This window comes from Psammomys obesus, unplaced genomic scaffold (assembly GCF_907164565.1).
Source record: "Psammomys obesus unplaced genomic scaffold, mPsaObe1.curated_primary_1811, whole genome shotgun sequence".
Classification (NCBI taxonomy): Eukaryota; Metazoa; Chordata; class Mammalia; order Rodentia; family Muridae; genus Psammomys; species Psammomys obesus.
Genome location: NW_026596046.1, coordinates 6,182,265 through 6,209,955, shown reverse-complemented (window position 1 = coordinate 6,209,955; position 27,691 = coordinate 6,182,265). Strand labels below are relative to the sequence as shown.

The 27,691-nt window shown below is 41.8% G+C and overlaps 1 protein-coding gene across 7 annotated transcripts in view; it reads right to left on the bottom strand.

Annotated features, from left to right (window-relative positions):
- Ttc23 (tetratricopeptide repeat domain 23) overlaps positions 1-27,691 on the bottom strand; it is a 93,530-nt gene that overhangs the window by 61,707 nt on the left and 4,132 nt on the right. For 6 of the 7 annotated variants that reach the window (XM_055623667.1, XM_055623663.1, XM_055623665.1 and 3 more), the window contains 4 exons: positions 8,655-8,854; positions 4,001-4,124; positions 1,345-1,495; positions 1,027-1,152 (listed from right to left, as the gene is read on the bottom strand). In XM_055623667.1, coding sequence (XP_055479642.1) covers positions 1,027-1,152; positions 1,345-1,495; positions 4,001-4,124; positions 8,655-8,834 — 581 coding nt within the window. In that variant the 5' untranslated portion in view covers positions 8,835-8,854. Of the gene's footprint in view, positions 1-1,026; positions 1,153-1,344; positions 1,496-4,000; positions 4,125-8,654; positions 8,855-14,751; positions 14,797-27,691 lie in introns of those variants that run through there. The other variant, XM_055623660.1, reaches the window with a different exon arrangement.

Below are 27,691 nucleotides of genomic sequence, written 5' to 3'. Positions count from 1 at the left end.
TAGATCGCAACCACCTTAACTCTAGGACCATGAATCTGACACCCCCTTCTGGCCTCCTCAGGCACTGCACTCATGTGCAAAACACATATACATACTTTTTTTTTTTTTAAGTCTTAAAACATAAGAGGTAGAGAAATTATGGAGACACTTCGAAATATGAGTGGGAAATATTTTCTAAACAAAATCCCACAGTATAAATCATAAGAAAAAAAATGAATGAATTTGACTCTGGTAAAATGAATTTCTATGTTATGAAGAATACCATAGACAAAATGAAGGGTGATAGGTATAAGAAAATATATAAAACATAATCCACACTTATAACATATAAGGAAAATCTCAATTATTAGTATGAAAAGGACAGAGAACTCCAAAAGAAAAGTAAGATAGAACCTAACAGGCTGTGTGTTGAAGGAGACTTCTAAATGTTTCACAAGTATGCAGATTGTATGTATGAATTTCCTTAATTCAATAAGGAAAGCAAATGAAACTTAACGGTAACTGGGTAGCATGTTACATACCTCAGGACAGCAATTTAGAAAGAGCCACAGTGCCAAATACTGTTGGGGCCACAAATAAGATAAGACTGCCATTCGTCCTGCAAGAGGCAGAGCACTGTGCATAGCAATGGGTCAGTGCTGAGTGGACATGTAGAATGCTGCTATCCTGTGAACCAGGAGTCCCATCCCAGGGGCAGAACCTCAGAACAACTCCCCTGCTATATCAGGGAAGCTCCCTGGGATGAATGGCAACGATGCTGTGGAAGGGGAAGAGAAGGGAGGGAGAAGGATGAAGGAGCAGTGGAGCTGGGCACAGCAGGCAAAAAGTAAGTCAGGGGAATGATGTGAGAACCTCTGTGGCCATATGGTGGGGTGGGGGTTGGGGATGTGAGTGTAGTCCACATCAAGGGACAAGTGTCACTGGTGTTTGATTGGGCTGCTCTGATATGACAGTGTTGCTCTTGGTTGCTGTGCAATGACCTTGGGAGAAGCCAAGGTCACAGTCAAAGAGCCTCCAGAGACTTACTGTGCAAATGACAACTTGAGCCGAGCTTGGATTTCTATCCACTCTTCCTTTATGATTTTTCCACATTGCAGCATCTCCTTGGCAAGTTTCTCTGCTTTTATCAAGTTCTCCGAGGCTTCTTTAAATCTGAAATATGTTCAGGAAAAGCCCTGTCTATTTCTAGATTCCGCGACCCTATATCCTGGACTTTCTTTTCTCATGTAATAATTCCTATTACCCCTGAATCACCTAGCAACTCTCTGCTTGGCTCTGAGAATTAGCTATATGAATTGCAGCACCAGTGCTTTCTGTTCGTGAAGATTAGAGGCAAAAGGATACTTTTGAAGGGCAAGGAGGGCTCTCCCCAGGGTATAGAAAAGCTCTATGGAACACCTGAAGACATCCGCATTGTTGTGATAGGGACTCTCAATGGCATTGGCCAAGATTTCCTTGGCTTTTTCTGCATGTTGCTTTGCTTGTAGTGACAAACCTATGGAGAGAGAAAAAGAAGTGTGAGTTTCTCTTTAATTGCAGCTGGGCAGGAACAGGAGTCTGCACGGCTGGGAAGCCTGGCAAGGGCACCACATGTCGTCCAGGAGCACACAGACATAGATCTTGGAAGAAGGAAACAGTACCCTGGCTACAACAACTAAAAAAATGTTTTATATCAAGTAGTCAAGATGAAAAACATTTCCCCAAACCGCCTTTTTAAAAATAAAATAAGCAGAACGAGTTGGAACTGAACAGCTCCAAAACATCACCAGCATCCGGTGTAAAATACAAATAATTATCAAAACACAAATGGAATGCACAGACTACAGCATTCTGGGTAGGAATTAAGATACTGAGGAATTGTAATCCTGGCTGAGTGACAGCAATCTAAATGAAATACTAAAAATTCTGAATCTTCTGCGCACCTATTTAGAATCATAATGTTAGTGTTCTTTCAGCGCAACACAAATACAGTCTCTATAAATGCTCATGTCAACTCAGCCCTGAGGGGGTAATGGACTACTGTGGTGTAATCTCTTCTTCCTGTACAGCAGTAGACTAACAGGAGACAGAGTTAATAATTGTTATTACTGGGGATGCTTTTCTCTCTGTGTTCCAGCGTTCTTCTAGGGGTTGATTAATCTGTGGGAGGGGTGACACTGAGGAACACCAGCTAGGAAGTCTATATTTTGTACCCTCCTCACACACTCCCACCCTCCGCCCCCACGATGACACCCTCTTCCACTCATATTCACACATCTCCAGCCCTATGTTCTGAATTATATTTAATCATATCTCAGTTCCCTTCAATGGCTATCACAATATGAGGTTAGTTCCATTCCTGTGTCTATGAAACAGAAACAATATACTTTCTAATGGAGAGAAGCAAGCCTCTGTTCTTTGTGTAGGAACTCTTTCAGAATTCTGTGTGTCTTATATTTTAAAGGCACAGCCTTAACCAGGGTGTCAAGGATTTATTAGTGTTAATTGTCTGTAGGACCCACCGACAGTGATGAACTAGGTTTCCAGTTGCAACCCCTTCCCTTTGAACTTGAACTTAATCTACGGGAGACAGCACAGCTTCAGTTTCAAGAGCATGGGCTCTGAAGTGAGAGTGCCCAGCATGAATCCTCTGCTCCATTACTCACTAAGAAACTGGCCTCAGCTACCTTGACTGTGAAAAGTAGTAGTAAGAGTACTCTCCCCCACAGGTAGACCTGAAGTCTGAATAGGTTTTGTATGGCAATTAGCATGATGTCTGGCCCTCAGTGAGGCCTTCTGAATAGTGAATACTGCTGTGATTTTAACTTGAGAGAGGAAGATCCACGAAGAAGACGGTAGGCTACAGAAGGAAGGCAGGATTTGAAACCCCGGATGGCAGGACACTGGTACTGACCTGTGATCCCTAGGTCAGAGCCTCAGATCAGCAATGTACTAGCAATGTGATTTTGTTGCAAGTAGTTTCAACTCAGATTCACTTTCTCTGAATCTAGAAAATATGAATCTAAATGATCTCGGATTTCCTCTTCCCCTACCACCACTGCCTCCGGCTCTGATGGCCTTTGACTAACAGGTAGGAATGGTCTGGTCTTTTGGTGCATTCTGGTTGTAATAGCACTCACTGGACCCTGGGAGTTTTGTGACACCAACATGCTAGCATTGCTCTTCAGCTGATTATCTGAGTGTAGAGGGGTGCTGTGGCACAGCTTGTGAGTCAGCAAGTGGGAAACAGCACCTCATGAGTACCAGCTTTCTGTACCTTCCTGCATCCATCACCACCTGCACATCCTACGGTGGCCAACACCAGTATCTTCCCCAGTACACAGGAGAACCAAAAGCCAGGTCTCACCTATTGACCTATGCCTTCACTTCCGTACATACTCCAATATGGTCTAAATGCAGTGCCTAGAAAATCCTGGCATGATCTGGTAGGTGGGACATTCTTTTTTTCTCTTGGTCATTCTTAGCAAGGAAACCTCAAGTTGCTGGTGGTCTTATGGGCGAAGCCTGGATAAGAATGGAGCTAATGCCAATACAAACAGACCCAAGTAATATGAAAAGAGAAAGGCGGAATCCTGGCCACACAGTTGGAACACCAGCTATGGCTGTCTAAAGCAAATTTCACCTTGGATTTTTAAGTTCTACTAGCTAGAGCCAGCTTGGGTTAGCCTTTCATTTTTTTAGCTACTTGCACTCAAGCATGACTCTCTCTCTCTCTTAATGGATCCACTCTAAGCCTCCATTCTGTGTCTTGGCTTCTTTCCTGCCACCTTTTGGTCCAGCAGATTGTCCTGTAAGAACTCTACAAAGAGCATCCACACCCACATCACAATCTTCCTTTCTTCCTGTTGACAACTATATAATATATACCATTTTGACTCTTCCTAGGACTTAGAAAGGAGAGCCTTGAAAACCTGATCCCTAGGGTGTGAATCAGTTCGGGGAGAGGGAGCGCAGAAACCCGTCAGCTGATGAGCTCATCCTCCCGGCCTGAGAAGCTCACCTTTCATCTGGAGGTAGCCTTGAGACAGATTAACATATGCCTCTGCCAGTTTGCAATGCGAGTCGCCGTAGCAAATCCTGGTTAGTGCCACACAGCGCACAAGCTCCTGGATGGCCTGTTTGTACTGTCAGAAAAACAAAATGAGTTTACCAGGTAGGCAGCTTAGGACCAAAGACTCACAAGGCCTAAGGCCTGCCTGTACATAAAGCCACCCAGTGAGTATTTACTGAGTGGTTACTACATACTAAGCAACTGGGATGTGTCGCACAATCAAACAATGACCTTTCGGGGTGGTACAGTACTCAGCGGGTTGGATGAAATAAACAATTCATTTACGAGTAAAGACAATTTAATGGTGGAAAACGTGGAGGGGATAAAGAAAAAATAGGCAGGTTAGAACAGACATTTGGTCGCCTCCTAACTTTTCCAGCTAACCTTCAGTTGGAAAGTGGTGGTGGCTGTCAAACAACACACTTTAGCTCTAACTTGAAACTCCTTTGCAGCTGGGATGGTTAATATTGTCACTTTGGCAGGATCTAGAATCACCTGTGAGACACACCTCTGGGCATGTTTTACCTGAAGATTCACTCTGAAATGTGGGCAGCACCGTCCCGTGGGCTGGGATTCTAGACTGAACAAAAAGGATAAGGCAAGAGAAGTGCCAGTGTTTCTCATTTCTCTCTCTTTTCTTCCTGACGGGATGCAGTATCATCAACCGGTCCAGTTTCCTGTTGCCAGGGTGCTATTGCACCCTCAAGCTGTGACCCAAAACCTCTCTTCCCTTCAGGTCACTTTTGCCACAGAAATCAAGAAGCAACACATGTCTTCTATTAGCAGAAAGGATGAGGTCAGTAAGCCTGACAGGTAGGAAGCCAGAGGAGAAAGAATCTTTTGTTTCTTCTCTGCAGACTGCGATTCATTACCTGTCCCAAGCTGTCCTTTAACCTGGTTATTTAGCCCAGCCTGGTCTTAAGTAGTGAGGAGCATGTTTGCTGTCAGGGTCAGGACAAAGAGGAAGCCATAGTTCCCAGTGCCACGTCCACAAGGGCAACGACACACTCAAGGCAAGCCTAGGCACCTTCAAACAAAGCTCTAAAACTTGTTTCATACCTTAGGATGGAGATGGGGCCTGTCTCTCCTTCTCTTTGAACCTGTGCTTCATGACTGCCTGGCCAAACAATCATGGAGCAAAGTAGGCAATGCCAGATTCCAGCCTCACAGTTTCAGGAGTTAGTAGCTTCCACTTCGTTTCTTCCTGGTGTCACTCTTAGAACCTGAACAGATTTTTTTCAAGACAGGTTCTCTGTGTAGCCTTGACTGTCCTGGAACTCACACTGTAGACCAGGCTGGCCTCAAACTTACAAAGATCCGCTTACCTCTGTCTCCTGAGTGCTGGGATTAAAGGTGTGTGCCACCATGTCTGGCTTCCCTCAAAGTTCTTAAGTACTAACTTTCTGCAAACCAGAGTGCAGCTGTATTTGTAGATAAGGCCTTTTAGGAGAATTAAGTTAAAATGAGGTTCTTGGAACTAGGGAGATGGCTCAAAGGTTAACAGTGCATCCTCAAGTATGTGACTTACAGACAACTTAGGTTAAGTGGCTCACAACCGCCAGTAACTACAGCCCCAGGAAACCCAATGCCCTCTTCTGCTCTCCAGGGACATACACACAAATAATAATAATAATAATAATAATAATAATAATAATAATAATAATAATAATAATAATAATAAATCCCAAAAACCTTAAGATAAAATGAGGCTCCTAGGACAAGCCTTAGTTCTCTATGACTCCCAGAAGAGGAAGAGAGAGCCAGGCCTCCAAGTGCACAATGACCATGTCAGGACACAAGCGCACAGCCATCAGCAAGCCAAGGAAAGAGGCCCCAGAATAAAGCCAGTCTTGGACTTCTAACTGCAGGGAAACCTGCTATTTAAGTTCCCCAGTGAGGAGCATCTAGTTATGACAGCCCTTACACACTAACACGGCACCAAGCACTAGGCTGTAAGCAAGCTGAGGTAGCTCCATGTGGAGACGATGTGGGAGGGGCCGGTTGCCAGCGCTGCTGATGGTTAGCACTAATTGCTGACCTCAAAGAAGACAGGATCACCAGGAGTTTGGCCTATGGGCATGTCTGTGGGGGCATCATCTTGATTGCACTAGCTGAGATGGGAAGACCTGCCTATGGGAAACATAACACAAACTCAAGGGAAGACATATTCTATAACACAGTTGGAATATATGATTCAAAATATCAAGAGCAGGAAAGACAAAGATGGCTAGGAGCTTGCAGCAGACTGAGGAAGACTAAAGAGATGCTGAATCTAGGCTCAGTGTGGACTCATCTATCCATGGATCTGTTTTTTGTTTTGGGTTTTTTTTTAACAAACAAATATTAGTTTCATAATTTCAATCACTATGCTATGGTTATGTGAGAGAATATTCTTATTCTTAAGGAAAATAAATTATATTTTATATGTAATATATAGTTAAATTATATATATATATAATATTTATATATAATATATAATATCTATAACCTGTTCTCAGATACCTGAAAAAAGTAATGATAGTAAGGGAAAAAAGGAGTGAGACAGAATGAAACAAAAGATATAAGTGAGTAACTGGAATGTGCCTCAGTGGCACAATAAGCAAATGAATAAATTAATAGAACAAATGCTAACTACTGTTGAGCCATAATTTTTCTGTAAGTCTGAACTCATTTTAAAATTAAAAATTACACATAAATGGATATTTTTCAAAGCAAGTTATACCAGGTGGAACTCAATAAAATGTTGTGGTCTTGTTGCTCCTCAATGAACTGATAGCTTCTCTAACCACGTGAGCCATGGCTCCCTCCCTTCCCTACAGACATGGCACACTCAAGCCTACCCTGAAGATTTCCATGTGCTGTCTCTTCTCCCTAGGCCTTCCTTCCTTCTGCTAGTTTCTCTCCTGCCTTAGTCCTCAGCTCACTGGCCACACTCTTCCAGTGCCCTCCCAGCCCCAGATGGACCCACTCTATTTGCCCATTAACACACATCCCAGTCAACAACTCTGGCTTATTTACAAGCAGTCACCCCTCAGCCCCATCGGGCTCCCTGTCATATTTTAAGTATCCTAACTGCAACTACAGACCCAAGAAATGCTTTGGACTATTCCAGACACAGGAGGGCAGGTAGTTCATGCTTTACATGATGTATTAATTCTCCAGCATCTCTGTTGCCTCCGCCTTACCTAGTTCAGTTCTTCATACTACCTTTCCAAGACTGCTACAAATATCCCCTTAGCCTAACCCATTCTTCTACTTTTATTCATTTCTCATCCAGCCAATGAATAGCCATGGGAGTGAGCATTCTTCTAATTCAGATTTGTTCGTGGCCTCTTCCTGCTGATGGTCCTAAGAAGCCCCTCCGGTGCCTTTAAGAGAGTGTCAAGTCAAAACCAGTTATGTACAGCGAGTGTATCTCAGGGTCCAGCTTCCGGGCACGGTGCAGCTCTCTTCTCACTGGGTCACCTTTGCTCCAGCATTCCTTATGGATCTGCAGAGACTGTGCTCCCTCAGGTCTTTGGCACTTACCCACCTACCACTTTTGTCCTGGAGGCTTCTGTCCTCTCCCTTGCCTGTACAACTTCTAAGCGCTGCCTCTAGTGCAGCTTGGTCACCTCCCATCCCAGGAGCTGAGCTTTTGTTGCGTCCTTCCCCACTTTCCTGATTTGTATGGATACTGAGTGACCCTGCTACAGCACTTATCATAGCCACTGTCATTATTTGACTGTCCTTCTGGCATCTCAATCCAACCCAAAGTCCCCCTAGGACAGAGGTTGTGGCCTTCCTCTATGTGCCTCTGGTATTTCACAACACTAGGAAAACATCAGGCATACAGTGGAGATTTGCAAAAAAGGAAAGGATAAACAGGGCCTGGCGCATGAGAAGGAAAGAGTGACTGAGCAACGTTTGTGAGGGGGATGGGAAGGAAGATGCACAGAGTGAGACAGGTAAAAGCCTCAGGATGAAGAGCTATACGCAAGCAGAGGTTTCCTGTGGTGTGTGCTGTAACCCACTGTCATCTGGCATGTGCTAAAAACCAATCTCTTTGTCACTGTGACCAAAATACCCAACAGAAAGAACTTAAAGAAGGAGTTTGCCTTAGCTCAGGGTTTCTGAGGGCTCAGTCCATCATGACAAAGAGAGTGTGGTGGAGCGGGGCATTACAACAGCCAGGGAGCAAAGAGAAGTGCTGGTCCTCGAGAAGGTCCTTGCTTTCTCTTCCTTCATTTCAGCAGAGCCTGAACCTGGTGGGGATGTACCCTTGGTGCCCAGGCAGGGTGGTCTTTAACCTTCAGTCACCCCTCTCTGAAAATGTCCTCACAGACATACTCAGGTATGGTCCCCCAGTCTCCTGATGATTCTGAATCCAGTCACGTTGACAATGAAGGCTAACCGCCATACTCAATAAGCATCTTCTGTTGGCATGACAACCACTGGGTTTAGTAGGATGGTCCACAAGTCATGCTAGAAGGTAGGTTCTCTCTTAAGGACTCTTGCATCTCACGCCTGAGGTTGGAAATTTAGTTTCATCTATTTTGCTTCTCGCGCTTGGGGTGATAGCTCAGTTCTCAGGGAGCAGGTGTATGACCTTAGGGCTCCTTACCTCATGGCTGCTGGAGTAGGACTTGGCTCTCTCTTCGCACAGGCGAAGTTTCTCTCGAGGGGGCTGGAACAGTGCTGTCTGAAGTAGCTTGTTTGGGATCTTCTTTTTAGAAGTGACACTGACAGCAGCAATGACTTCGTCAAGATGGTTGGACATTTGGATTTCCTGTGATTCTTGCATATTCTCATACACATTGTCCTCTAGTTGTCAAATGAAAAAGAAAAGTGTTAAATGAGCGTTTTCAGAGTCACTTAAAAAAAATTCACATTCTTTTCTCCAGAACTCTAGGTTAACACCTATGACAATGCCAACATTATGCCTATGACTTCTTTAATATTAAAAACATTTTATCTCAAAAGGGCATGTGGCTGGTGCTGAGTTCTTTTTAAAGTTTCGGGCTTATTTCCTGCACTAGCTAAACCAAGCACAAATATCTCAACAGAAAGTACATGAGTCCAAACAATTCCCAATGAAACTATACTGAGATGAGGATAGATTGAATCAACTGAACTCCAACTGATCTGAAAGCAGACAGTAAGTGACTGCTGCTAATCTTTTAATCTGGATAAAATAGAGTAATTTATCCTACTGCCTAAAATAACAACAACAGAAACAAAACAAAATGAAACAAAATAGACCACAACTACGAAATTCTCAGGCACATAAGAGAAGACAGACGTTAAAAAAAAAGTTTAAAAGACAGGATCCTGGAATAAGACACTGATTTCTGAGAGATTGAAAAAGCAAATAAACCAAGACCCCGCTTGCCCTCATTTAGAGTTGTTTCCAGGACATAGGGCAAGGGGGAAGGAACCAAGGAGTTACTGGTGGACTCTGAGTTGGAAGAGAACTGAGAGCCTGGGAGTCAGTTTACTGAGAAGGAGAATGCTGACAGGGAGAGGGCTGAGATTAACAGAGCAGCCCCTCAGATATGGGAGAGATGTCACTCAGTGAGCAAGAAGGAGCCTTCTACAACATAAAGAAGAATGTGCCAAGTACCATTCTGGCACTGTCTGTTCCCAAAAATTAAACAAGAAAATAAGGTATTGGGCAAAGTACTCGGTTAGGTGTTTTTTCCTCAGTAATAGTGAATAATTAATCCCAGACTGAACAATGCTTAGATCTACCTGACAAATAATGATTCAGGAAACAAAGGCTCATGATGAGAGCATTTAACTAAAACTGACCCTAAATTAGTATAGATGTTGAATTAACAGAAAAAGACACTGAACAGTTATTATAGCTGCATTCCATGAATTTTTTCAAAATATTCCAATTGAACTTGGAGATACGTAATATGTGAGAGGAAACTCTTCTACATAGGATTCTACATGGATAACACAGTAGACACTGTAGAAGAAAAGAAGAGAAACTATTGGAAAGAAAATCTCAGTGATTGAGCTGCGAGGCAAAAGCAACTTGCTCCATATGTATGCAATTTAGGTCTTTAAAAAGTCAAGCAGATGGGAGGAGTTGTGTACAATTCATGGTTGAACTTTTTCCAAACTGAGAAAAGTGCAAAGCCAGTGAGCACTAAACACAGAAAAACAAAGAAAATACATGGAGGCACATCATAACCAAAACCATGAAAAAGAAAAATCTTAAAGGTAGTCAGAAGAAAAGAAACACTTTTCTTTGTGCTCAAAATAAAATAAGCCAAGTGTGGAGGCATGTGCCGGTAATCCCAGCACATGGGAGGGGGAGGATAGGGGATGAGGAGGTCACAGTCGTCTTCTGCTACAATGTCAGCTCAAGGCTATCATCTGCTCCATGAGACCCTGTATTAGTTTGCTCTGTTGCTATAATAAACACCATGACCAAATAGCTCACAACTTCTACCTCACAGTCCGTCACTGAGGAGAGTACAGGCAGAGACTCAAACAGGTGCCTAGAGACAGGAACTGAAGCAGAGACCACGAGGAGTGCTGCTTGCTAGTTTGCTCTCCATCACTTCTTTAGACCACTTTCTTACACAGCCCAGAACCACTTTCTCATTGGTGGCACCACCCACACTCATTTGGCCTTCCCACATTTATCATTAAGAAAATATCCTACAGACTTGCCAACAGACCAATCTGATGTGGGGGCATTTTCTCAAAGGATGTTCCCTCTTCCTAGGTGATCTCAGCTTGTGTCAAGATGACAACAACAACAATAAGAAAACAGCTCGGAAAATCCTAGTACAGCTGTACAGAGAAATACTACAACGATGAAAAAGGACTGGCTGTGCTGTATGAGTAAATCTCAAAACAGCTATGCCAAGGTGAAGGACAGAATAAAGTTAGTTACCTGGTGGGAGTGGGAAGGGCAGTGAGAGTGACAGAAGCAAGGTGTGTGTGTGTGTGTGTGTGTGTGTGTGTGTGTGTGTTACTGAGTGGAATACTTGTAACCTGAGAGCTGCTTAGATCCTAACTTAAAGGAAGACAGTGAAGACAGACCGCAACAATTTCATTTGGGGACTCTAAGGTTGGTATCCAATTGCTCTGGGCCAAAGCCCAGGGCTGGTTTATAAACACAGTTATATTGGAAAATGGTCATGTTAAATGTTCATAATGTCTACGGCTGCTTTTGCACTACATCAAAGACTGGCTTATTTATTAACTTGCCCTTAACACCCTCCTCCCCAAAAAAGAAAAACACAATGAGGCCACAAATAGAAGCAGTAGGATAAAATGGAGAGGCCAGTTTAATAAGATGATCAACTTATGTTCAGTTGAACTAACTTTGAGATTGTGAAAGAAATTTACATAAAAATGTTCCATTTAGAAGTTAGAAACATATCACTACTTCTGGGTGATTTTATTTTCTGGTACTGAGGATGGAGCCTTCCTTTTACTAAGGGCATACGGTTTTCATACTTACTTCCAAACTCAAGACTGGCTGGAAGTCAACTGAAATGGGCTGGAGAAAGTGTGTTGATTCCTTGATATTCTAAAACCAAGATCTGGGGGCTGGAGAGACAGCATGACCACGAAGGATTCACAGTGCTATTGCGGAGGACCTGAAGTCAGTTCCTAGAACCTGCATTTGGTGCTCTCAACATCCTCTTACTCCAGCTCCAGGGGATCCTATGTCCTGTGACCTTAAAAAGCATCTCCTGCATACATGTCTATACACATAATTCAATTTTTAAAAATCCTTAGAAATAATCAAAGGGATTCATATGCATCAGTATAACGGCATTTTCTTCGGACCACCAGCAATGGAATAATGACACAGAGACTTATATTATTTATACAAGCCTTAGCTTAGGCTTTTTCCCAACTAGCTCTTAGAACTTAACTAACCAGTTATTCTAGTCCACATCCCAGTCTCTCTGTCCCAGCACGTTCTTTTCTAGTGTCTGGCTGGTGAATCCTGCACCTCTCAATTCTTCCCCAGAGTTCCAGCTCTGCTGGGATGTCCCACCCATCCTCTCCATCAGCTCTTTATTAAACCAATCAGAAGAAAAGGGAAGTGTGTTTACAAAACACTGAGACAAGTGATGCTTATGAAATAACAATACCAAAGTCCAGCCTGTACTCAGATCTGGTACAGAAACCATCACTTGAATTATACAAAGACAGCCTTTACACAGTGCACAACATTGTCCCAACATATCAGAAAAGATGTTTACTGAGACAAAGGGGCCTTTTCTTTCCCGTGAGAGCACTAAAGAATGGAAGGGTCAAACAGATATGGAGGCAGTGCACTAGGTCCTACTGTGAGAAAGCTGAGGCTGTTGTGCGATTCCGCTGGCTTTCTCATTCCTGGGGAGCCCCTGAAAAAGTACTGTCCAACTGTGCCACAGTTCCACTAGACTGAGACAGTACTGTTCATCATCCCAAGATGTTGGCTGGCATTTAAAAAGTATCTTCTTGCCTTATGCTTCCTCATCTATCCAACCCATGCTGGCTAATGAGATGGCCGTTTTAATAGATGTTATGGTCTAGACTGGCACTTGGATACTGAGATTCATAGCTGTGCACTGCCCCAACCACCTACAGGGGTCAGGCAACACTAAAATTGACAATCCTGTAAAGCTTTATGCTTTTCGTCTTTATCTCAAATGGCTCTTATTATTACCTTCTGAGTTTCAGTAGGCAGGTAACACTATTCCTATTTTACTATTGCGGTTCCTATTTTATTCATGGAAAAAACGAAGCTGAGAGAAGCTAAAATGCTCAAACAATCCCACAGGGCCAGAAGCAGGGCTCCAATCGTGTAGCAATTTCTTGAATTTCTGTATCATATTGACTTGCACTGACCAGTCTACACTGCTGCTTTGAGAACCACAGTCTGCATCTTAAAACCGATCATCAATTTTTGTGAGCAGGAAAGGAAAAACTTTCAACAGGTGTAAACACATTTTCTTATTTTTCATTGGGAAAGAGGCATAAAAAGAATGTTTAACATGACCTAAACAATATCTCCCGCAATATGTGTTATTTTGAACCTATGAATCTAATGGTAAACTTTGAACTATGTTTCTCTTTTCTGTTTTTATGATAAAATTATAAAAGTAATTTGCTTCTTGCTGCCATTTTTTGTTGTTTTTTGTTTTGGTTTTTTTGAGACAGGGCGTCTCTGTGTAATAGTCCTGGACGTCCTGGTCTCACTTTGTAAAACAGGCTGGCTTTGAACTCATGAAAATCTACCGCCTCTGCCTCCCAAGTGCTGGGATACCACACCAGGCTTCATGCTGCCTTTTAATTATGTAAAACAAAAACATATACACACACACACACATATATATATATATATATACATATATATATATACATATATATACATATACACACACACACACACACACACACACACACACACACACACATATATATATATATATATATATATACACACACATACACATTTACAGAGTGTTCCTAGGTTGGATCCAGCATGAATAATTTTACTAAAATATTTTCGTTAAAATTGAGCTGTTATTTTAAGATTAGAAGATTCTCAAACAACTAAAAACAGAACTACTAAATGATTCAGCATCACCACTCCTCGGCAGGTAGATCCAAAGGACTTAACATCCTACTGCAGAGATATGTGATCATCCATGCTCACTGCTGCTCCGTTCAAAACATCAAGGATTATAAATGGACTCAGCACAGATTACTATCAAAAGATGAGTGGACAATAAACATGTAGTAAGGTACACAGTAGGATTTTTATTCATCCACTAACAAAACTCAAATTATGAAACTTGCATAAAAATGGATGGAAGTGGAAAATATTATATAAACCGGGGTAACCCAGGATGAGAAAGACAAGCATTGCGTGGCCTCCCTCATTTGTGAATCCTAGGTTTGAACTTTCAAATATCTGTATCTAGAAGGAAGCGAGCAAAGCCCGAGGAGGGGGGGGGGGGGGGGGGAGAAGCTTTGAGGGAGAGAGGTGGGAGGGTAATGGAACTCATGTGATAAGACAGTAGGAGCTGAGTAACTGGGGTGGGAAGGAGATGGGAGTGAAGGGGAGAATCAACCAAATGATGTGAGAAACCTGTTATTTTGTAAGCTAATTGAAGCAAATGGGAATTTCACATAAAGATCTAGATTTCTGGGGTTTCTGTCTTCATTGAAAACTAAGAACATCTATCAACATTAGGCCTCAGGCAGTTGTCATCTAGGGTAGAGAGGTAATTGTCCTAGAGTTTTCCAGTGACCACAACTCCCTCCTGGCTCCTGGGCACGTCAGAGTAGTCACCATTCATTGTTGTTCCTGTGCTGTTGTTTTTCTTCTTGTGTAAGAGTAGATTTCTGCATTTGTCTCTCTCAAAGTGAGACAAATGGAGCAAACACAGAGGGATGTAATTTTCCTGACCCGTACCGTTCATTTCCCAATGTCATCTAAGGCATGGTTGGCTATAGGAACTGCTATTCACACACCATTTTCAACTTGCCATTAACTGTAGTATGTATTCTAATCTCAGGGATGTTTAACTGCCAAAGGAAATGTGTGTTTCTGAATAAAAGGAGTCACACAACCTGTCTGACTTCGGAAAGGATTTGAATCTGTGACCTTGCTTTAAATACACATCTTCAGTGTGTGGCTGTGCCATGGAGGGACAGGGTTAGTTTAAAGACATCTTCTTCGGTTCACTTACTTTGAGCTACACGCTTCTCATCAGCTGCTTTTCTTTTCTTTGTAACAGCCATAGCTCGGGCTTAAAATTTCATTAGAAATCAGCCCAGGCCCCCACACACCACCTTCTCCCTGCCAGCCTCTCAGGCCTCTCTCGACCTGCACTCACAACTGTCAGTCAGGCTTACCTAATCAATAGATTCTACTCCTCCTCCCAGACCTGCCTAGTAGAGTGCTGAAACACATGATAGGCCTTGGATCACAGTGAGGAGAAGAGGTCTGCAGTGGAAGACTGGGGTGATGTCTAAAACACTTAAGAGGTGGCAGATCAGGGGATCTGGTCCTGTGCGTTGGTTCATCTCCTATGCAAGATCTGGAGGTCCCGCTGTTCCACTGGTCACTTGGTGCTGACTTGTGGGAAGGTGTAGGGGTCCTAAGGGAAGAGTGCACACACCCTCAGGGCAATGACTCTTAGGAAAAAACCTTCATGGTGGTGTCAGAGTGTATTAGCTAAATAACCTGGCCCAGATAAAGATAGGGCATTGGGAAACAGCACAGGAATAGAGCACTGAGGCTAAGTAAAAATGAAACAGAAGATGTGTTTAAGTCTGAATAACAATTTAAAATATTTATATAAACTTAAGTTTCAGGTTTAGGGTGGCACCAGTGAGGAATTCTACCAAGCCATTAAAAACAAAACAAAACAAAACAAAACACCAAAATCGCCTTACGAACTGTGGAAAGCAGGCACAGAAGGGAGCATTTTGAAAGGCACTATATGAAGCCAGACAGAGACACAGCAAATCATTATCTTTCTGTAAGTGTATATTGAAGCTCAGATGTGGCAATACAAATAAAATTCTGCATGCTGTGACCACAAGGGTTTAAAAAAATGGAAAGTTGAGTTAATATAAGAGCTCTGCACTACAGTAACTGAAAAGAAAACCACCTCATCTTGATAGGTTCAGGGAAGAAAGTTGTTTTTTTTTTCCTTTTCTTTTTAAAAATGTGTGTGTGTGTGTGTGTGTGTGTGTGCACGCGCGCGCGCGCATGTGTTTGTTTGGTGTCTTCCTGAATAATTCTCCGCCTTATTTTTTGAGACAGAATCTCTCCTTGACTTCAAACTTGATTGGCTAGACCAGTTGACCAGTGAGCTTGAAGGATCCCCAGCCCTGGGATTACGCAGAGAACTACCATGCCCGGACATGGGTGCTGGGGATCCAAATTCAGGTCTTCCAGCTTGCATGGAAAGCACATTACCATCTGGGTCAGTCTGTCTCTCTGGCCCGCCCCCGGTCCAGAGTCTTATTATGCAGCCCAGTGTGGCCTCCCACCTGTATCTCCGCAGTGCTGAGAACACAGGCATCTACCATCCCATCTGACAAGCTAATGGTGACTGTCTGAACGCTTTTCTCTAATGACAGGAAACAAAAAAAAGGATGTTTTCTCCCAACACTTGTATTCAAGATTGTGTTCCAATCAGAGTAAGCAGGCAAGAAACTTAAAGGCATGAGGACTGAAAAGGAAGAAACAGAACTTTATTATGGCATGATCCTGTATGTAATAGAATCCTAGAGAATCCAGAGACAATGAGTAATAAAACTCTTATAGCCCTGCTAAACACCTGTAGGTTCAAAGGATACAACAGAAATAAGATACATTCCTTCCCTCTCCCGTTATTTGTTTGTTTAAGACAACATCTCACTACACAGCGCTGGCCAGCCTGGAACAAAATTCTGTCCGCCAGGCTGGGCTTGAACTTGTATTGATTTTCATATCTGCCTCCCAAGTGTTGTTTGAGATAGGGTCTCTCACTGGGGCCTGAGCCTTGCTTCAGGTTCCTGAGCACTTGGACTACAGGTATGCCACATCATACCTGGCTTCAAATTATATTTATATGTGTTAACAATATAAAGCCTGAAAATGAAATGAGTGAAACCTGCCAACTAACAATAGAAAAACAAAAACAAAACAAAAACCACCTTATGAATAAACGTAACGAAATAAGTACAAACAAGCATAAGAATATCATGGTTTGAAGCTAAAATGACTCCCATGGGTTCAAATTTGAATGCTAGGTCCCCAGATGATGGAGCTGTTTTGAAGACTGTGGAGCTTTCAGAAGGCGGGGCCTGGGTGCTGGAAGTAGGCCACCAAGGGGTGGGGCTTTAAGGCTCTAACCACCCTGGATTCCAGCCTGTTTTCTCTGCCTCCTGTCTGCTGCCACGTGACAATTCCATTCATGTTCCTCCTTCCTCTGCTGCAATGGACTGAAACTATGAGCTTGGCAAACACAACTCTTTTGTCTTTTTTTGGTTTTGTTTGTTTGCTTGTTTGGTTTTTGAGCCAGGGTTTCTCCATGTAGACTTGGCTGTTCTGGAACTCATAGACCAGGCTGGCTTTGAACTCACAGAGATCCACCTGCCTCTGCCTCCCCAAGTGCTGGGATTAAAGGTGTGTGCCACCACTGACCCACTATCCCTTTTTGTCTTTTAAGTTGTTTCTGTCTGGTATTTAGTTGTTGCTATCTGAAAGTAACTAATGTACTGAGAATTAAGGAAATTAAAGAAAGCATGAATATATGGAGAAACACTCTACATTCATGGATTAGAGGCTTAACAGTGTCTTCACACTGATCAATAGATTTGAAACAATTCCTATCAAAATATTAATGGTCTTTTTTCTGTGCAGAAATTGACTATTTTGTACTTAAATTCATATTGAAATGCAAGAAACTCAAACTACATTACAATCTTTAAAAAGGAAGAAAGCTAGGTAATTCATACTTTGACATTTTAAACGTTATTATTAATATAAAAACTATAAAAAGTCAGTCAGATATGGCAGCACAAATCTGTACTAGCAAAACTCAGGAAGCTAAGTTAGGAGGACCACACTCAGTCCAGACTACAGAGTAAAAATTCTGTCCCCAACAGGGAAGCAAACCAACCAAAAAAACCCCAAAACAAAACAAAGGGGCCCCTAACAAACCCACAGTAATCAAACGTTGCTGTAGAAGCAAAATGTCAGTTCCAAGTTCTCAAGTTGTCATGACCAAAGCAAAATATCAGTTCCAAGTTCTCAAGCTCTCATGACTAATGTGGTGACAATAGAAAAAAAAAAAAAAAATGTCCTAGATCCTTGACATCTGCTTGGGGAGTAGGTCTTATGTCCTCATCAGGTAAACAATGGTAATTTTGTCAGATGAGTATGTGAGTCAGCCTAATTGTGGTAATCACTATACAAGCTGCAAGTATAATAAAATAGCTTATTGAGGAAGACACCAACAAACATGCCAAACTAGATGGGGACAAGCCCATGAAGCCTCAATCCTACTCGAAGAACTACAAGCAACTGAGCCAAGCTGGGAGCAGGAGCTGTCGCCCTCCTCACCGAAGAGCACACCAATTGGTGGCCCAGTGCTGAACAGTCAACCCTGAAAACATACAAATACTCAACAGGGTATAGTTTAAAATATATATGTGCATACATACACATATATACACGTGTAAGCATGCAATTACAATTGATGGAAAAAAGGCCATGTATATGAAGGAAAGTGGTAAAGAGTATATGGGAGGGTTTTGAAGGAGGAAAGGCAAGGGAGAAATATTGTAATTAAAATACAATCTCAAAAAGAAACAGCATTTTCTAGAAACACCTTGTACAACTTGTAAGATTTTTAGTTTGTCTAACCCCTTATATCAAAATAGGAAGGGACAAAGGCGCCAAGATACTTAAATGGCAGAAAAGAACAGTCTTTTCAACAAATGATGCTAGAACTGGAGAGGCACATGTAAAGAAGACAGGTGGACCTCAAACCATACATAAAATTAACTTCAAGCAGAGTAGAAACCTAAATGTGAGAGCTGAGAGTACAGCACCCTGACCAAGCACTGGAGTAAATCATCATGAGCTTAGCTTCCCTGGATGGAACTCTAAAGTACCAATGACAGAAGAAAAGGTGGATTAACTGGACTGTATCAACATTGAAATCTTGGTGCTTCAAAGTTATTTGCTAAATTTAAAAAAACAACCTAAAGGATGGGGGAATGTGTAAAGAATATTGCCAATGAAGAGAAACGCCGGCTCAGGGCTCAGGATCCGACTGAGAAGCCCCAACCCCTGCTGGCACTCCCCTGAGAGCACCTCCATAAGCTTGCCCTAGCAGAGGAGAAGGTCAGAGGGGAAGGACAGAGAGGCAGCCTGCCAAGGACACAGCACCCTCTCTCCAGCTCACCCAGCGGCCCCTAGCAGAGAAACCCAAGCTCTGGATCTGAGAACACTCAACCCTACCCGGTACTCTCTTGGGATCAGCAAACATAGATTCTACCGCTAGGCTGCTTCTGGCAGAGAGATCTGGGCCCGGGATCTGGAATTGAGTACTCACCCTAACTCTTTCCTGCGCCACCCAGGGATCAGTCAACATAACCCCTCCTGGCAGAGGTAAAGGACAAAGAGGCAGCACACAGGAAAGGTGGACACCGAGTCCTGCGGCCACAGTGTCACAGAGCTGACTGTTAGCCTACCCATGCACTTCCGCAGCAGGACCAAAACAGAGAGTAGTGAGCAAGGGGAACCCCTGTGCATTCCAACTGGTCCTGCAAGAGAGTGAGTGAGCCTTCTAGGGAGAGATTGCCCCAGACCCAGGGCCTCTCCACAGAAGCAACCAGACGAGATCCCTGCCACCCACACTCCTAGTGTGGGCATCAGAGGGATTCTTGGGATAGCGACCCCAACATTGAAGCCTCTGCCTTGCGGGTCCACCAGGGCAATCCAGGCAAACAATCCCTGGATCTCAGTCAGAACTGAGTGGCTTGCAGGTCACTGCAATAGTCAGAGAATCCGTGCATGCACACTGCGCCCGCTAAAAGTGCATGCGAATAGCGCCAGCGTCACATTCTTTACTTAGGCAAAACTGAAAACACAGTGCACACTCCCAAAGCAGTGAACCTCTCTCATCTTCCTGAAAAAACAGTCCAGAAAACAGAAAGAGAGGATCATAGCCCAAACTACAATCTCGAGGAACAACCAGTGAGGATTATAAATAACCAGATGGCTAGAGGCAGACGTAAGAACACTCCCAACAAAAATCAGGACATAATGACCTCACCAGCAACCCCACAAAACAATGGACACTTCAGTTCACTAGATATACAAGAAAACAACCTCAAAACTATGTTTCTCCAGCTATTAGAGGCCCATAGAGATGAAATGAACAAAGCCCTCAGAGAAATAACCAAGGAAATCGAGACTAACCAAGAGGAAACAAATCATGCTCTCAGAGAAATGACCACGAAAATTGAGGCAAACAGAGAAGAAATGCACAAAGCTCTCAAAGAAATGTCCACACAAATGAAGGCAAATAAAGAAGAAATAAACAAAGCTCTCATAGAAATACAGGCAATTATACCCAAAGAAGTAGAGGCACAATTAGTGATACATAGAGAGGAAACGGACAAAAAAATAAAAGCTATCATTGAAAAGCAGGAGACCACATTCAAACAGATGAAGGAAATGGTGCAAGACATGAAAACAGAATTAGAATCAATAAAGAAAACACAAATAGAGAAAAACCAGGAGCTGGAGAACATAGAGAAAAGATCAGGCACTACAAAGGTAAGCATCACCAACAGAATACAAGAGATGGAAGAAAGAATCTCAGGAGCCGAAGATACACTTGCGGAAATTGACACGTCTCTCAAAGAAAAAATAAAATCAGAAAAGTTCCAAACACAAAACATCCAAGAAATCAAGGACACCATGAAAAGACAAAACCTAAGAATAATAGGAGTAGAAGAAAAAGAAGACATCAGGCTCAAAGGTCCGGAAAATATTTTCAAGAAAATTATAGAAGAAAACTTTCCCAACTTAAAGAAGGAGATGGCCATAAACGTACAGGAGGCCTACAGAACACCAAGTAGACTAGACCAGAAAAGAAATTCTTCACGTCACATCATAGTCAAAACACTGAACCTACAAAACAAAGAAAAAATTCTAAAAGCAGCAAGGGAAAAAGGCCAAGTAACATATGAAGGTAGACCAATCAGAATCACACCAGATTTCTCAACAGAAACTATGAAAGCCAGAAGGGCCTGGACAGAAATCATACAGTCCTTAAGGGACCACAGATTCCAACCCAGACTACTATACCCAGCAAAACTTTCAATCAACATAGACGGAGAATTCAAGATATTCCAAGACAAAACCAAATTTAAACAATATTTACATAGTAACCCAGCTCTACAGAAGTTACTAGAAGGAAAACTCCAAACCAAAGAAAACAACTACATCGAAGGAAACAGAGGAAATAGATAATTACACAACAAAAAACCCAAAAGAAGACAAGCAATGAAACTCAGTGACACCACCAACACCACATCTAAAGTAAGTAACAATTGTTGGTCACTAGTTTCTATCAACATCAACAGACTCAACTCCCCAATTAAAAGACACAGACTAACAGAATGGTTGCGGAAACACGATCCATCATTCTGTTGCATCCAAGAAACACACCTATGCAACAAAGAGAAACACTACCTCAGAGTAAAGGGCTGGAAAAATGTCTTTCAAGCAAATGGTTCCAGAAAACAAGCGGGAGTAGCCATCCTAATATCTAATAAAATAGACTTTCAACCCAAGTTAATCAAAAAAGATAAGGACGGCCACTATATTCTCATCAAAGGAAAAATCCACCAAGAGGACATCACAATTTTGAATATCTATGCCCCAAATACAAGAGCACCTACATTCATAAATGAAACAATATTAAAGCTTAAATCACACATTGATCCTAAAACCCTAATAGTGGGAGACTTCAACACTCCACTCTCACCAAGGGACAGATCAACTAGACAGAAAACAAATAGGGAAATAAAAACACTTACAGAGACCCTAAATCAAATGGACCTAATAGACGTCTACAGATCTTTTCATCCAAACTCAAAAGAGTATACCTTCTTTTCAGCACCGCATGGAACCTTCTCCAAAATAGACCATATAGTTGGTCATAAAGAAAGCCTCAACAGATACAAAAAGATTGAAATAATCCCTTGTATTCTATCTGACCACCATGGACTTAAGCTGGACCTCAACAACAACAGAAATAACAAAAAGCCGACACGCACATGGAAACTGAACAACATGTTACTCAATGACAGCTGGGTTAAGGAAGAAATAAAGAAAGAAATTAAAGACTTCCTAGAATTCAATGAAAATGAAAGCACAACATACCCAAATTTATGGGACACATTGAAAGCAGTGCTCAGGGGAAAATTTATAGCACTAAGTGCCTGCAAGAAGAAATTCGTAACATCACATGCAAACAACTTAATGGCCCAACTGAAAACCCTAGAAAAAAAAGAAGCAGATACACCCAAGAGGAGCAGAAGGCTGGAAATAATCAAACTCAGGGCTGAAATCAATCAATTAGAAACAAATAAAACTATTCAAAGAATCAATGAAACAAAAAGCAGGTTCTTTGAGAAAATCAACAAGATAGATAAACCCTTAGCCAAACTAAATAAAAAGCAGAGAGACTCTATCCAAATCAACAAAATCAGAGATGAAAAGCGTGACATAACTACAGACACAGAGGAAATTAAACAATCATTAGGTCATACTACAAAAGCCTATATGCCACAAAATTTGAAAATCTAAATAAAATGGACAATTTTCTTGATAGATTCCATCTTCCAACATTAAGTCAAGATCAGGTAGAAAGACTGAACAGCCCTATATCCCCCAAGGAAATTGAAGCAGTCATTCACAGTCTCCCCTCCAAAAAAAGCCCTGGGCCAGATGGTTTCAGCGCGGAATTCTACCAGACCTTCAAAGAAGTGCTCACACCAATTCTCCTCAAACTATTCCACAAAATAGAAACAGAAGGTACATTACCAAACTCATTCTATGAAGCAACAGTCACCCTGATACCTAAAACACAAAGACCCAACAAAAAAAGAGAACTTCAGACCTATCTCTCTTATGAACATTGACACAAAAATACTCAATAAAATACTTGCAAACCGAATCCAAGAACACATCAAAGATATCATCCACCATGACCAAGTAGGCTTCATCCCAGGCATGCAAGGGTGGTTCAACATACGGAAATCCATCAATGTAATCCACCACATAAACAAACTGAAGGAGAAAAACCATATGATCATCTCCTTAGATGCTAAAAAAGCATTTGACAAAGTCCAACACCCATTCATGTTTAAAGTCTTGGAGAGATCAGGAATACAAGGCACATATCTAAACATAGTAAAGGCAATATACAGCAAGCCTATAGCCAACATCAAACTCAATGGAGAGAAACTTAAATCAATCCCACTGAAATCAGGGACAAGACAAGGCTGCCCACTCTCTCCCTACCTCTTCAACATAGTACTTGAAGTCCTAGCCAGAGCAATAAGACAACTAAAGGAGATCAAGGGGATACAAATCGGAAAGGAAGAGGTCAAAGTGTCACTATTCGCAGATGATATGATAGTATATATGAGTGACCCCAAGAATTCAACCAGAGAACTCCTCCAGTTGATAAACACCTTCAGCAAAGTGGCAGGATACAAAATCAACTCAAAAAATCAGAAGCCCTCCTATATACCAAAGACAAAATGGCCGAGAAAGAAATTAGGGAAACAACACCCTTCACAATAGCCACTAACCACATAAAGTACCTTGGGGTGACACTAACCAAGCAAGTGAAAGACCTGTTTGAGAAAAACTTCAAGTCTCTGAAGAAAGAAATTGAAGAAGATCTCAGAAGATGGAAAGATCTCCCGTGCTCATGGATTGGTAGGATTAACATTGTGAAAATGGCCATCCTGCCAAAAGCAATCTACAGATTCAATGCAATTCCCATCAAAATACCAACTCAATTCTTTACAGACCTTGAAAAAAAGATTCTCAGCTTCATATGGAGAAACAAAAAACCCAGAATCTCCAAAACAATCCTGTACAACAATAGATCATCTGGAGGTATCTCCATCTCCGATCTCAAGTTGTACTACAGAGCAATAGTAATAAAAACTGCATGGTATTGGCATAAAAACAGAAAGGAGGATCAATGGAACCGCATAGAAGACCCAGAAATAAACCCACACACCTATGAATACTCGATTTTTGACAAAGCAGCCAAAACCATTCAATGGAAAAAAGACAGCTTCTTCAACAAATGGTGCTGGTTCAACTGGATGTCCACATGCAGAAAAATGAAAATAGATCTATATTTATCACCCTGCACAAAACTGAAGTCCAAGTGGATCAAAGACCTCAACATAAAACCAGATACTCTAAATCTGTTAGAAGAAAAAGTGGGGAACAGCCTAGAACTCATTGGCACAGGAGACAACTTCCTGAACAGAACACCAACAGCACAGACTCTAAGAGCAACAATCAATAAATGGGACCTCATGAAACTGAAAAGCTTCTGTAAAGCAAAGGACACTGTCATCAAAACAAAACGCCTGCCTACAGATTGGGAAAGAATCTTCACTAACCCTTTATCTGACAGAGGACTAATATCGAGTATATACAAAGAACTAAAAAAGCTGAAAAGCAGCAAACCAAGTAATCCAATTAAAAAATGGGGAACAGAGCTAAACAGCGAATTCTCGACAGAGGAAAATCGAATGGCAGAGAAACACTTAAAGAAATGCTCATCTCATTAGCCATCAGGGAAATGCAAATCAAAACGACCCTGAGATATCACCTTACACCCATCAGAATGGCCAAGATGAAAAACTCAAGGGACAACACATGCTGGAGAGGTTGTGGAGAAAGGGGAACCCTCCTCCACTGCTGATGGGAATGTAAACTGGTACAACCACTCTGGAAATCTATCTGGCGCTTTCTAAGACAATTAGGAATAGTGCTTCCTCAAGACCCAGCTATACCACTGCTAGGTATATACCCAAAGTTTGCTCAAGTACACAAAAGGGATATTTGCTCAACCATGTTTATAGCAGCTTTATTTGTAATAGCCAGAACCTGGAAACAACCCAGATGTCCATCAACAGAGGAATGGGTACAGAAATTGTGGTATTTTTACACAATGGAATACTACTCAGCAATCAAAAAGGAGGAAATCATGAAATTTGCAGGCAAATGGTGGGATCTAGAAAAGATCATACTGAGTGAAATATCCCAGAAGGAGAAAGACAAACACGGTATATACTCACTGATATAGACCTATAAGATATGATAAACATAATGAAATCTATACACCTAAAAAAGATAATCAAGAGAGCGGACATGGGGTAAGATTATCAATCCTAGTTTTGAAAGACAGATGGGATGCGCACTGAACATATGACAGGAGTCTACTGAGCGCATCTGAAAGACTCTAACTAGCAGTGTTTTCAAAGCAGATACAAAGACTCATGACCAAACCTTTGGCAGAGTACAGGGAATCATATGAAAGAAGGGGAGTTAGTATGATGAGGAAAGGATAGGAGCTCCACAAGGACCAAATATATCTGGGCACAGGGTCTTTTCTGAGACTGACATGCAACCAAGGACCATGTATGAATGTAACCTAGAACCTCTGCTCAGATGTAGCCTGTGGTAGCTCAGTAACCAATTGGTTTACCATAGTGAGGGGAACAGGGACTATTTCTAACAGGAACTCAATGACTGGCTCTTTGGCCTCCCCACCCCCCAAGGGAGGAGCAGTCCTGTTAGGCCACAGAGGAGAGCTTTGCAGCCAGTCCTGAAGATACCTGATAAAAGAGGATCAGATGAATGGGGAGGAGGTCCCCCCTATCAGTGGACTTGGCAAGGGGCACGGTGGAGATGAGGGAGGGAGGGAAGGACTGGGAGGGAATGAGGGATCGGGACAAGGCTGGGATACAGAGTTAATAAAATGTAACTGATAAGAAAAAAACAAAATTAAAAAAAATTTTAAAAAAAGATTGGGAAAAAAAAAGAATATTGCCAATGAAATGACAATTAATTAAATGACAATTTCAACACAATTGAAAATTAGGCCAAGTATCTGAATAGACATTTTTTTAAACAAGGAAAATGTATGGAGAGCTAAGAAATACATGTGGTTAATATCATTAGTCATTATCAAAATCACAAGGAAGTAGTCATTCATATGCACCGAATTTGGACAATAATAGTAATAATAACAACAATAAACCCAAATATATGAAGCAGTGGGGAGGGTGTGGAGAAGTCAGAGATCTCATATGCTACTGTTGAGACTATGAAGTTGTACCCGCCTTGGAAAACAGCTGTGATTCTGTTGGAAAAAAGGCAAAAGAAACTCATTCTAAATACTACCATTTCATTTTCAGACTCTATTTAATCATCTGGAGAAACTAAGTTCAAGGTCCCAGGCCCTAGAGAATCGGGGGACTTCCCAATAGCTGAACAGATCCTGCTATGAGGAAACAGTTGTCTGAGTTCAGACATCTGAGGGACAACTTCTTCATCTTGTGGCAGGATCAAACAAGTTCATGTTCCCAGGCCCAGGGACCTACTGCTTTCCTGATTGATGAAAACTCCCTTGCTCAACCTCTTATTTCAAACTACGAATGGACAATGCTACAGCTCATGCTGCTCCCTATTGCTCTATGGTTTTATCCTTTAAATATGCTGTACAATGTCCTGTCAGGGTCACAGTTCAGCTCCCAGTCTGTTTAATCAGTAGCATCTTGATTACAATAAATTTTGTCTTCTGCACTGACCTGGTGTATGAGTTATGTTGGACTTAGGTTGGAATTAAGACCCTAGAACAATACTTCCTCCAAAAGTTAGATACAGAGTCACTGTATGATTCACACATCTACTTGTAGGTAAAGGCAATGCAGCTGAAGAAGCACATCCATACAAAAACTTGTATATATCTTCCTAGCAGTGTTAGTCATAATAGCTAAATACTGAATGTATTCCAAATGTCTGTGAACTTCCAAACAGATAAACAGAATATGGCATCTCTGTATTGTGGAGAATCCTGACTATACATACATACATATATATATATTTGTGGAATGGTCCATGGACCTCAGAGTTCTCAGATTACATTATAGATGAAATTTCATGTCTTTTACATTAATCTCCTTCTCTGGGATAGAGCCATCATCTCATTCCTTATGAATGAAATTCCTTATGAACTTGGAGTGTCTTTGTTCTTAGCGAGCGACACATTCACTAAAAATATTACCTATAAATTTTAATGCAAAATCCAAATAGTAAAAACACTGCTATAGTAATTAACCCCCTACCAGGAAATTGAACTTAGGGCCTCATGTATGCTAGGCAAGCACTCTACTACTGAGTAATATTTTTAGCCCTTGAAATTGCATTTAGTTTAAAAGTCAGTTATTGTGTAAGTATCCTTTCATTATTTTTCTTGATTTTACCCATAAGGAGTGCCAAAATCCTCAGGGCAAAACCTGTTAACAGCTGGATGAAGCCAGGGCTGAAGAGGCCATGAATACAATAACAAACGAACTCCTGCAGTGCAGATTGGCTTGGCTTAAAGGATGGAGTAGGTGGGTGGGAATGGCCATTCCACAGAGATAAAGGATTCATATATCAACAGGAATCATGGCAGTCTCTGAGAAAGTATGAGTAAGCACTCACTGTCACTGTCCACAGGGGACATGAGCCACTTTTATTTTGTCACATTTCTTTTGCTTCTCCAACTTCTTGAGGGCTGTACCATGTAGGGGACTTAAGGAGATAGGTAACAATTGGTAAGTATTGGAGAAGGCCATGTGAGAAGGGGATCTTGTCTCAGAGCTGCTTCTAATAGCTAGAGATTCCTCCACCTCCTTTCCTGATATCACTGATAGGTCCAGCTTCCTATAGACACATCTGAACACTAGGGCTTTTGGGCCACAAGAGCCAGGTCATGGAAGCAGCATCAAAGAACCCATCAAAGAACCAACTAATGAGGAAATGGTATATGTACACAACAAAGATTTATTCAGCTAAAAAGAGAAAGT